At 35.2% G+C, this 11,748-nt stretch overlaps 2 protein-coding genes across 10 annotated transcripts; one reads left to right on the forward strand and one right to left on the reverse strand.

Moving 5' to 3' along the window:
- Positions 1 to 1,785: 1,785 nt before the first annotated feature.
- LOC130979777 (probable glycosyltransferase At3g07620) lies at positions 1,786 to 5,207 on the reverse strand. Of its 3 annotated transcripts, XM_057903322.1 has the most exons (6): positions 5,127 to 5,175; positions 4,324 to 4,999; positions 4,099 to 4,229; positions 3,488 to 3,833; positions 2,584 to 2,872; positions 1,786 to 2,349 (listed from the first exon to the last, which is right to left on the reverse strand). In XM_057903322.1, exons 2-6 carry the CDS (start codon positions 4,906 to 4,908, stop codon positions 2,204 to 2,206), a joined length of 1,497 nt encoding a protein of 498 aa, XP_057759305.1. In that variant the 5' UTR covers positions 4,909 to 4,999; positions 5,127 to 5,175; the 3' UTR covers positions 1,786 to 2,203. The 3 variants fall into 3 exon arrangements, with proteins under 3 accessions (XP_057759305.1, XP_057759304.1, XP_057759303.1); XM_057903321.1 differs by having other exon boundaries at positions 1,786 to 2,872; positions 4,324 to 4,979; positions 5,127 to 5,207; XM_057903320.1 differs by having other exon boundaries at positions 1,786 to 2,872.
- A 350-nt stretch (positions 5,208 to 5,557) lies between these two features.
- LOC130979776 (CRS2-associated factor 1, chloroplastic) lies at positions 5,558 to 11,525 on the forward strand. Of its 7 annotated transcripts, none has more exons than XM_057903318.1 (9): positions 5,558 to 5,854; positions 6,778 to 7,605; positions 7,887 to 8,014; positions 8,415 to 8,640; positions 8,738 to 8,865; positions 8,993 to 9,898; positions 10,335 to 10,446; positions 10,535 to 10,725; positions 10,843 to 11,525. In XM_057903318.1, exons 2-6 carry the CDS (start codon positions 6,783 to 6,785, stop codon positions 9,881 to 9,883), a joined length of 2,196 nt encoding a protein of 731 aa, XP_057759301.1. In that variant the 5' UTR covers positions 5,558 to 5,854; positions 6,778 to 6,782; the 3' UTR covers positions 9,884 to 9,898; positions 10,335 to 10,446; positions 10,535 to 10,725; positions 10,843 to 11,525. The 7 variants fall into 7 exon arrangements, with proteins under 7 accessions (XP_057759301.1, XP_057759302.1, XP_057759299.1 ...); XM_057903319.1 differs by having other exon boundaries at positions 10,584 to 10,725; XM_057903316.1 differs by having other exon boundaries at positions 8,993 to 9,894; positions 10,540 to 10,725.
- Positions 11,526 to 11,748: the final 223 nt, after the last annotated feature.

Raw genomic sequence — 11,748 nt, forward strand, 5'->3', positions numbered from 1 at the left:
TTAATTTAAATAACATATTTAAATAAGTATAATTATAAAGATTTTAAAATATAATTATATGCAAAATATTACAAAATAATGAAAAAAGTATAAATAGTAAAAGTAATAAGAGTTTTTTTTCTCATAAATTTATTTTAAAAATATAATAAATATTTTTATTTTGTACCTAATAATCTAATAGAATCATTTTTAAATAAATAGGCTTTTCTTTATTTGTTGGTGTAAATTTTTTTTATAGACGAACTACGAATTATCAAATAAAGTAATAGCAGTAAAAGTCTTATATATGATATATAAGTATCTCAAATAGTATGGAATTTGAATAATTTGTAACTTAAAATTTGTTATGATAATATTATTATGACACTTTTAATGTAGATATTTATTGTATTTAATTAATAATTTATATTTTTATTGAATAATAATATGTAATAAATTAATTAATTATGGGAGTTATGATTTTAATTTTTTATTTTTAATTTTTAAAAATTTAATTGGTTGATTTCTAAACTTTGTCTAATAAGCAAATGTGCTTAGTTGGCTGGCATCATTAAAAAAATAAGAGAAAATTTCACTCCCCTCTCCTGCCAGATGCTAAAATGACACTCTCCTCCCCTCTATTTTATAAATGTACATTTTCATCCCTTCTAACTTTTAAAAAACCTCTTCTTTAATCCATTTTAAACTTTTTGTGTTAACTAATATTAATTTTATCAATTTTTTAAGAAAAATAAATTATTTTTTTAAAAAATACCCATTAGCAAAAATTTTATTTTTTTATCATTAAATTTTGCTTACCAAAATACCCTTTAATAAATTATTCTTTTATTGATTAAATTGTATTTTTAACAAAAATTAATAATTATATTATTTTTTTCTAAAATACTCTTCAATAGTTTTTTAATTATTAAATTATAATTTTACCAAAATTTTTGTTCATAATTTTTTTATATTTTATTATTAATTTTTCGATATCTATATATTATTTTAACATTAAATACAAAATTTTAGTAAGATTATTTTTCCATATCAATATATATTAATTATTATACATATTAACAGCGGTAAGATTTTTTTATTTAATGTTAAAATAATATATTGATATTGAAAAATTAATAGTAAAATATAAAAATAATTGTTAAAAAAATTTGGTAAAATCACAATTTAATAATTAAAAAATTATTAAATGGTAGGTATCTTAGAAAAAATAATTTAATTATTAATTTTTTTAAAAGTATTTTGGTAAAAATACAATTTAATTAATAAAAAAAATTATTAAAAAGTATTTTGGTAAGCAAAATTTAATGATAAAAAATAAAATTTTTGCTAATGGATATTTTTTCAAAAAATAATTTATTTTTTCTTAAAAAATGAATAAAGTTAATATTAGTTAACACAAAACATTTAAAATGAATTAAAGAAGAGGTTTTTTAAAAGTTAGAAGAGAGGAGAATGTACATTTATAAAATAGAGGAGAAGGGAGTGTCATTTTAACATCTCGCAGGGGAGGGAATGAAATTTTCCCAAAATATAAAGATAATTAAATTTAATGTACAAAGATTTTGGCGTTAACTTTTATATAATAAAAATAGATAGATAGATAGATTTTCGATAGATTTAAATAATTGAAGGAGTAAAGTGTGATCTCTAATCTTTTAATACATTTTTTTATATATTTTTTCTTAGTTTCACTTATAAATCAATGATGAGAGATTATATTTTACTCTCAATTGTTAAAAAAAATTGAGAGAATCCAATGGATGGATGGATAGATAGATACACCAAACTTCAATGATTTATTAGAATATTTATTATTTATTTATACAACAGTCCACAAGACCAAGATTCCCTGGAAGAATTTAGAATTCCCTCCACTCTTTCATTTCCATAATACTCCATAAGAATTTGCTTTTTATTTATGTACATTGACCTGACATAACTAAATTCAATCCAGTGATAAACTGATGCGTATTGACTCGATGTACAAGACAAAATAATATTTCTCTATCAACTTGGACTAGTTTCAGTTGACCAATTTACTATCATCAATATGCTTTTAGCCCAACTAGTTTAGCAAAGGGTCAAGACTCTAATTCATCACCATCATAAGGTTTTGAGTCTAGCTTCCGTTGTTCTATCCACGATGTTGCTCATATTTCATCCCAAAAATTGAATTTATTAATGTCATGTATCGTTGACAACATTATCTTGGTCTAATCTGAGAAAGCCTATTGTTCCATATTGCATGAAGAATCATATGAAACAAGTCATACTTAACAGGAATCCTATGCCACAGAAAATGTTGCTGAACCTTCTTCACTCCCAAATGCAATGCAAGGTACTTCTCTTCTGGGATTGAGACAAGTATTTCTCTTAGATTTGGGATATCCCTTTCACTAACAGTTACAGAAAATGCTTCCCAATTCAAAACTTCAAAAAAAGGTGGCACATAATTATCTGATATGATAACTGGGACACACTCAGAAAAAATGGCCTCAACTATTCTTGGGGTGTGAACCTCATAGCCTCTAGCACATATGCAATATTTACTGCTGTTCATGTATTCCATGTAAAGTTTCTTACCTTCAATATCGCGCCCCATTGGACCGAAAATTTTCATGTCTGATTCTTTGTTTTCCCAGTGTTTTAGCAGCACGGGACGGAGATAACCATGCATGCTCCCCGCAAAGAAGGCGAGAATAGATCTCTCTGAAGGAGATTTACCTGTAAAACCTCTTAGAGGATCCATCATAGAGTGTATATATGTAACTGGTAGAGTGGTGTCTTTTCCTATTTGGAAGCCTTTAGCAATATTTGAGTTGCAGAGAGACCTAATACAATTTTTCATTGGTTGCCTTGTGATTTGAGAGGCCTGAAATTTCATAAACAACATCATATTAATAATGCACATTTTTTTTTAATATGCTACATTAGGTATATGGCCATCATCCCTTTCATCCAATTAAAGTGATTATTCCATGTTTTCTCATAAAAACTAGGGCAAATTACACTCCTTGAGGTTTGCTGAAATTTTTTACAATACCCTCGACTTGTCCAAGTGACGTTGATCTCCCTCAAGGGAAGGTTAGTGCTATATTTTACACAGGAGAAATGTTATACGCACCACTTTTGTATATACCTTCCACTTTTGGTATTAAAAATGATCCATACAAAATGAAAGAAGATAAAAAAATTCTCTTTTATACCATAAAAGGAAGGTGTACAAAAGGTGGTGTAGACATCATTTCTCTCCCCTAATCGTAAGGACTTGTACACTTGTCTAGATGTGTGTGTGAAGCGCCTCGCTCTGAGTATGATCAATCCTAACTAATTATCTCGGTCAAAATTTTGAATTGATAAATGCTTGTTGCTTAAAACATTTTCTAAAAGGAGGTCAATTAAAAGAATGAACTTATTGACATTAACTTGTTGAAAAACATTACATAAATAGTAATCAAAGAAATGACAGTCTGAAACAGAAGCTCACCCAGTCATGACAAGCAACAAGAAAATGGTCTGCTCCCCCAGTTCTGTTCCAGAATCGATATCTTCCTGCGATTAAATGCACGTACCTCTCTAGGTATTGCTCCATCTGCTTACCATTAAGCTTTTGTTCAGCAAGAGTAATTCTTAGCTTTTGTGAACTGAATGGCAGGTAAAACAAATGAGCTCTGCGAGGATCCTTCACTACGAACCGTTTATTTCCCTCCATCAGTTTCATAAACCAACCTTCGGATGCATATAGTCCCCTCGTCCTTGGCTGGTGAAATATAGGCTTATCTCCTTCTCTGTAGACGTAAACTTTGAGCCTGCGTTCCATCAGTGCATAACTCCTGAAGAACAGAGGTAGAGAAATGCTTCAACCATCAATTATATACTGGAAGAAGAACAACACATGAATTATTCAGGAGGAAACAATGGTGAAACCTAGTTGACATGTGCATATTTCAAATTTGAAGCACTAAAATACAAAGGACTTGCTGAATTAATCAACGTTATCAAAGTAGCAGAATGATAACAATGATAAAAATGGAACAAGAATAATTCACAACTCAATGCTATATATCTATCTAGCACATTTAACTATTATGATCATACCTTGAGAACTTGGCAACATCCCGGAAAATAGGTGCATAAAGCCCAGAAGGATTTGATACGACACGGCCTTTTTCGATCTCCAGTTTTGCGGATAAGAGTTCACGATCAGGACGAGAAGACCACCTAGGTCTCTGTCATCAATACACAATATGCAACAATTAGGAGTCCATACATACATATTCCATAATGTCTCATCTTTTTTACCACAAAGCTGAAACTCCATACCATATAAGAAGAGTTAAAACTCTGAAGCAATAAGGAGTTCATCCGAGTCAATGAAGTACTCAAATTGGACAAAGGAACTTTCAATAGAGGTGACTTCTCATTTTGAGCTTTCATTTCCCCCCTTTGCATTCCACTGCCATTTGAAGATTTTCTTGCAGTGATTAAGGTGCCCAAATCTTCATCCAGAAATGTTATGCCCTTTGAAGGAACCCCTAGTGGTGAAGCATTATATCTGTATTCTACAGGATCATGTGCATAATTTGGTCTTTCATGAGTGAAACCTTTCTGAATTGCATCTTCACTATTTTCCCCTCCATAACTGCTATCTAGGGTCTCTCCAATGCTCAAATTCCCATCCACATTAGACTCCATCTCATAGTCCAAATCTACTCCATTTCCCATATCCTTAGCTGGCAGAGCTACTGAGAGCTTCTCCGAATCTAACAGAGAATGTAATCTCCAAGAGGGAAGTGCAAAACATTGGAAAACAACTACTATTGCAACCAACACACCAACAAATAAGAACCGCATAGTAGCAATATGGTACAATCTCCGATCTAGAATAGACATAACACCCATTTTCATGCCCCAAAACTCAATTCATCATCACTTCAAAGTTCAAACTAAACATTCATCCTTACAGCAATCTTAAACTCCTGTTCCAATATCCCAAAAACTAGAAAAAAGTTAAAAAAAAAAATATAAGCATGGTAAATCAAATTAGACGCCAACAACAGTTCTTACTTCTTAAAACTAGAAAAATTAAGAAAGAAATTAACTTTATCATGAATTAAAACATATACCTTTGCTCCAGCAACCAACTAAGCTTCACACTACTCAATTCACTTGCAAGGAGAACGCATAAGAATCAAACTGAAGTTACTATAAAATGCTCTCATTCTTGAAGTTAATTACGTTCATACCACTGTCCAAAAACTATACAAAAAAAATTGCCTTTGTGTGTTGGCGATGGAGAAAAACAGAAAATAGAAAACCCCAAAACGACGTCGCTTCGTAATTCCGAAAATGCCCTTCATCCTTCAGAAAACCCGGTCATCCGATCATCTGGCCGAGTCGAACCACTCGTCGAACCGTTTAATGAATCCGTAAAAGCCGGTTGACCCGGCCGGGTTTCAGAAAATCGGTTGACCCAGATCGGATGACGTTTTTTTTTTTTTTTTCGGTGTCGTTCTTTGTTCTCTCCCTCACTTACCCCTTTTGCGTGGTGCCCTAACCCAGAATCAGAACCCATCTCACCTCTCTCTTCTCTCGCCACTCTCTCCCTCAAGCTCGCGTCGCCGGCTCCTCAAGCTCGCGTCGCCCCCTCAAGCTGTCGCCGCCTCAAGCTCGCGTCGCCGAGCTCGTCGCCGCCTCAAGCTCGTCGCCGCTCAAGCTCTGTCGCGCTCTGTCATAGTTCGTAAGCTCGCCTTCCTGCTTCGGCCATCAACGCTTCCTCGGCCCTGAGTCTGGGTTTAGGGTTTCAGCTTCGCCTTGGTTCTTCCATCAACGCTTGCTTCGTGTCTCTGCCTATGTGAGTTTCAGCTTCAGCCCTGTTATTCCTCTTTCAATTTTATTGCTGTAAATTATTAGTACATCTTGAATTTATTGTTTAAAGTTGAGTTTGTTGCTGAAATTATGATTTAGCTAATGATAATTTGCTGTAAATCATACTTGGAGAATTGGAGTTTTTTTTGTTGCTGCCTGAAAGTTATCATAGTTTAAGTTTTTATTGCTATCTGAAAGTTATCATAGTTATCATAGCTGAATTTGTTGCTAGAACTCTAGAAGTAAAATTTGTTGTCAGCTATAAGTTGAATTTGATGTTGAATATATCATAAATGTGGTTGTTGCTGGAAGTAGAATTTGTTGCTGGATAACTGAGTTGAGTTGAATTTATTACTGATCCTTGTTGTTGTTGTGTTGAATTTGTTCTGATCTCTGATCTTTCTCTCTTTTTTAACTCTGTTATAAATAAAACTCTTGCATCCCTCTAAGAAGTGCGTATAATTGATTCATTGATGGAAGAATAAGATGAAGTTAATTCAGTTCACTAATTTCTTGAAGCTCTCCCTTCAAACTCTTCTTTCTCTATTTCTGATGTTCTGCATAATGCAATGTTTTTTATGGAAGATATAGATGCAAATTAAAATGAGAAAAATATTGATCAAACTTATACTAGAAATTAGTTTATTATCTCTTTTTAAATTATGTCTAAAAATTAATATTTGATTGTTATATGTTTGTAAAGACTTATATTTTAATTTTTAATACATAATTTTAATTTCATTTATATAATTATATATTGTTTTAGATTATGACCGAGTTAACTGGGTGATTGAACCAGTAATTTGGTGATCCAGTCATATGACCGGATTGATTGTCGGTTTGGTTCTGATAACTATGGTTAGGAGAGTTATGTTTCACTGTTTTGAGTTCACTTCACTTTTGTATCAGTGAAAATGGCTCTAACCGTCAAGCTGCCAATACGGTTCCCAATATTTGCGCCAATTATCGACCCGTATCCGACCCATGAACCGACCCAAATATCCACAGAGGTCAGATTCTCTCGTTGGAACAACGCCAACGCCGCCAAGTTCAACGAGCGCCGGCGAACCCAGCAGGAAATCGAGGATGAGATACGCCGCACACGCCGCTTCGACTCTGCCGACAAAATCGCTGAAACCGCCGAGACTTCCGCCGTTTCCAGCGCCGCCGTTAAAACCTTCAAATCCGCCGGGACGCCCTCCGCTCCGTCGAGGCCTTCCATCCCCGGCAGGAAATCGAAGTACTCCAAACCGCCGGCGGAGCCCCCGCGGGATTCTCATGCTGCGGTTAGGTTTTCCAGCACCCCGAATTCGAATCCAAGCAGGACTCAATTGGCGCCAGCAAACGTGAGAATTGGCGATGACGGAGTCTCCTACGTGGTCGAAGGCGCACCGTTCGAGTTTCGGTACAGCTACACGGAAACGCCAGCGGCGAAGCCGGTGAAGATTCGGGAGCCATCGTATGTGCCGTTCGGACCAGCGACGATGCCGCGGCCATGGACCGGACGGGCACCGCTGCCGACGAGCAAGAAGAAGTTGAGGGAGTTCGACTCGTTCGTTCTGCCTCCGGCAGACAAGAAGGGGGTGAAGCCCGTCCAGAAGCCCGGACCCTTTTTACCCGGATCGGGCCCGAAACACGTGCAGTCGAAGGAAGAGTTGTTGGGGGAGCCATTGACGAAGGAAGAGATCAATGCGTTGGTTGCCGGCACCATCAAATCTGCCCGCCAGCTCAATATTGGTACTTTTTCTTGTTTTGAATTTTTTCTTTAATTTTTTATTTTTTTAATTTTTTTTACATATTTGAGAGTTAAAGATATCTAGTTAATTGATGCGAGGCAGAAGTTAGACTTTGCTCGAAAATATCTAGTTAGTTTGTACTTGGGAGTTTTCTAAGGTAATGAAAAGTGTGTTCCTTTTGTTGATAATTGAATATCCTTTTGCCTCAACAAAATTAAGGGTTAATCAATAAGGGAAAATTTACCTTTTTCCTACGCACTCTCTGTGTTGGGTGTTTTTCAGGTAGAGATGGTTTGACACATAACATGTTGGAGAATATACATGCTCTTTGGAAACGACGGAGAGTGTGCAAGATAAAGTGCAAAGGAGTGTGCACCGTCAACATGGATAATGTGTGCCAACAGTTAGAGGTTGGTTTCTTCTGCTCTCAACTGTCGCACTTTTCACTGATATCAATTCATAATGACCTCAAATCTGTGCTTGTGTTTTGGAAGTAAAACCTCATCTTGTGTGGTCGATGTGTATTTGCTTTTGGGTTAAAACATTCGTTTATTTGTTCATCCTGCTATGCAATTTAAATGGTAAAGGAGAATATAGTTCATGCATCTTTTGTTTTGGGGTGGGGGGCTACAGTTTCCGATGGCATTTTCTTTGGCTTCTCTCAAGGATATAAATTTTTAACTTTTGTTTTTCTTTTCTTTACGATGCCTTCACTGATCTTACTTTTCTGAGTTGACCATGTCCTCTGACATTCCTCAATAAAGAAATTAATTGTTTTTCATTACTTATGGTCTTTGTCTGGTTTCCTAGGAAAGGACTGGGGGAAAAATCATTCATAGGAAAAGTGGTACGGTATACCTCTTCCGGGGCAGAAACTACAACTATAGAACACGCCAACGTTTTCCTCTGATGCTGTGGAAACCTGTATCTCCAGTATATCCTAGGTTGGTTAAGCGAGTTCCAGAAGGCCTAACACTAGAAGAAGCAACTGAATTTCGTCGGAAGGGAAGGAACTTGGAACCGATATTCAAGCTAGGTAGAATCTTTCAGATTTTCATTACAATTTAACAAAAAAGCAAGTTTTTGCTCTTTTTTGCTGACCATGTGAGACTAACTTCTATCTTTATATACAGCAAAAAATGGTGTTTACTGTGACCTTGTAGCAAATGTCAGAGAGGCTTTTGAAGAGTGTGAACTAGTGCGAATAAATTGTCAAGGACTAAATGAAAGTGATTATCGAAGGATTGGAGGAAAACTAAGGGTATAGCCATTTTCTCCTATATCTTGCAAACAACATTGAAGATTCTTTTTTTTTTTTTGCCCTTTTTTCGTTAGTGACATAGGATAATAAGTAACATTTTTCTTCCAATTTTGTTTCTTGACTGTAGGATCTTGTTCCATGCATATTGCTCTCATTTGAGAATGAACACATACTTATGTGGAGGGGAAAAAAGTGGAGGTCCTCTTTCCCAGCTCTCGAAGATGATTACAATGAAGCCAATAAAATTGATGTTGACAGTGACAATTCCAACACACCGACTTCAGATGCCCCAGAATTGTCTGAAATGTCTTTACAGGAGAATTCATTAGAGCATCTAAGCAGTGAATCTTATGACACTAGTATTTCTTCGAGTTCAGCTGATGTGAGTTTCTCTCAAGCTGAGGTGCCTTACCCTATAGAAGATAGCAATCCACCTTTCTCGATGGTTACCGACGCTGCTTCACTTTCTATGGGAACCTGTGAAGTTGAAACCACAGATGATGTCAGGGGTTCTCCACCTTCTGGTAGCACAAAACCAAGTGTTTCTGTGCTGGAAAGTTGTGAGAATTCTATTGATGGCAAGGTAGATCCTTCTACAGATGGGTTGCTAGATAGTTCAAGTGCAGCTGATGAAAGTTTAATTTCAACATCATCTGCATCTTGCACAGAAGGAGTTATGTTACTGTGGGAGCAAGCTGTTGAGAAAGGTAGTGCACTTGTTTTAGATGACAGATCTTTGGATGCTGACAATGTTTATCAAACCGCAGTGGCTTTTGCCAAATCAGCTCCACCAGGGCCTGTTTTTAGCCGATCTAGAAAGGTTAGGGTTCAAAATAATGACGAGGAAGAAGATTCAACTTTTGAGAAAAAAGAAGTTACCACTGTTGTGATTGAAGGTAAAATGGAGAACACTCAGAAGAGTTCCGAAATTCGAAGAAAAGATTTTGATGAGCGACAGAGGAATGTAGTGCCACAGGGAACATCAAGAGTAGATGAACTTGTGAGACTTCTGACATGATACCACCAAAAGTAGGTACTTTGTTGCACAATAAAATTATTATTGTTTTGATATCCAAAATATTTGACTGTTTTATTTTTTAATGGAATTAAATTATTATCAAGAAGATATCTAAGTGTGATCCAAGCTTTAGACTTGATTCATGACGTTTGATCTATGTAGCCAACACCACCTACTAGGGCAAGGTTTTATTGTTGTTGTTATTATGCTATTGCTGCCCCTTGCCTTATTTTTATTATTTTGAATAATCATAATTCTTATATTATATCAATGCAATTTTCTTTGTGCATCTAATACATTGGTCTTGGATTTCACATTTAAAAGTTAATGTTGACACACTCAAGGGAAAAAAATCTCACTCGGAACCTACTCCCTTAGTGGACCCCGAGATCTTCCATATGCCAAAGTGTAAAACATAAAATGACTCTATTACCCTAATGACTTTTGACAGTGTCCTAGCTGCAAATGGGGCTAATTAGTTTTGGAAGTCCAGAGATATGGATGGAAAATATCCTTGTGTTTGGCTACGGTTCCAGCAACTCTAATGTTTCTAGTTCTTGGAGGTACATTTTGTAAGAAATTATATTATGTCTCTAGTGTTGTGTGTTGCATTTTATAGGATTAATAAATATATCAATTAATTAAATGAAGGAAAGCTTGTTAGTAGATATTTGAAAGTAACTAACTTGATGGAAGTTAGTTTTACGAGAAACAAAACCAGAAGTCGTCTTCCTGCCAATGAAGTTCCTCTTCTTCTTTCACAAGTCTTGACGAAGAAATAAAGAAAGGGCAAAGGAATAGACAAGTGAATTCTCAATATGAACTCCAATCAATGAATCAGGGTTAGTAACTCTATCTATTCCTATTTGTGAGAATAATGAATTTCAAGATTCTTATGACATGAATGGTAGTTTTAGAATGTAACATTGACACTATTAAATTTGCATATTTTTGTACAGAGACACCTAACACCCTTGCGGAACCAGGCAAACTTGAAGAGGCAAGATGGGTGCTAGGGAGAGTTAGAGCCAAGAGGTATCGAGATTATGGAAGCCAAATTTCAAGATCTTGCTCATGCTAGTCAAGAACCACAAGCGGTCAAGAACCATTTGGGAAACACCACAAGAAATAGAAGCCCAAGTCAGTGATAGCTGCCTTGGGGATTTGCATTTCAAAATCTCCCTGGCAAAAAAAATAACTACTCTCTTTTATGTTGTTTCCTTTTTTTTCCCCAGAGTTTTGGCTTTGCCTCTAAAGCCTCCCTGTTTTTATCTTTCCCTAATGGTGGGAACTTGAACAAAATTAGGCTCTACAGGATTTTACAATGATCCCGTCTTTCTGATTTGGAGGAGTTTCTCTTGCTTGCCACTACCAATTCCTCCACCAAAGGATTAGCATGTCAATATGTTATTGTCACCTGCAATTAGTGCAGTTTCTGCTATGATGCTGCCTTTTCTTTGTTAAATTGGAAGTTGCAAATATCATGGCCAGTGCTGAGAAATAAATAGATTATGTGACAAATGTTTAGGACTTGGTTTTCCGATTTACCATAGTCCCTCTTTTTAGATGCATACATGTCACTCACTATCTGTAAATGACTAATGAGGTTCTCTAATTATATTTTGCAGCAATATGTTGTACTTCCTTAAGTTTTAGCAGAGATAATTCATGACGTAATATTAAAACTTATATGTCTAAAATGTTTAAATTTTAATTCGTCTCAATTTTTTAAAATAAAAATAGAATTTTGGCGCAAGGCAAAATGAACTTGTGCATTGTCTACATTTTAAGTCCAAAAAAGACTTACATGAAAAGATTGTTAAATATAAAATCATTTGTATGATGTCAAAACTATGAGACTGCAA

This window comes from Arachis stenosperma, chromosome 5, assembly GCF_014773155.1.
Source record: "Arachis stenosperma cultivar V10309 chromosome 5, arast.V10309.gnm1.PFL2, whole genome shotgun sequence".
Lineage (NCBI taxonomy): Eukaryota > Viridiplantae > Streptophyta > Magnoliopsida > Fabales > Fabaceae > Arachis > Arachis stenosperma.

What these genes read in the sequence shown, in the direction of transcription:
- LOC130979776 (XM_057903317.1), top strand. Translation starts at nt 6,783, where the DNA reads ATGGCTCTAACCGTCAAGCTGCCAATACGGTTCCCAATATTTGCGCCA. An exon ending in TGCCCGCCAGCTCAATATTG is followed by an intron (nt 7,606 to 7,886) that starts GTACTTTTTCTT and finishes GGTGTTTTTCAG; the next exon opens with GTAGAGATGGTTTGACACAT. An exon ending in ATGTGTGCCAACAGTTAGAG is followed by an intron (nt 8,015 to 8,414) that starts GTTGGTTTCTTC and finishes CTGGTTTCCTAG; the next exon opens with GAAAGGACTGGGGGAAAAAT.
- LOC130979777 (XM_057903321.1), bottom strand. Translation starts at nt 4,908, where the DNA reads ATGAAAATGGGTGTTATGTCTATTCTAGATCGGAGATTGTACCATATT. An exon ending in GATGTTGCCAAGTTCTCAAG is followed by an intron (nt 3,834 to 4,098) that starts GTATGATCATAA and finishes TCTGTTCTTCAG; the next exon opens with GAGTTATGCACTGATGGAAC. An exon ending in TTGTTGCTTGTCATGACTGG is followed by an intron (nt 2,873 to 3,487) that starts GTGAGCTTCTGT and finishes ATGAAATTTCAG; the next exon opens with GCCTCTCAAATCACAAGGCA.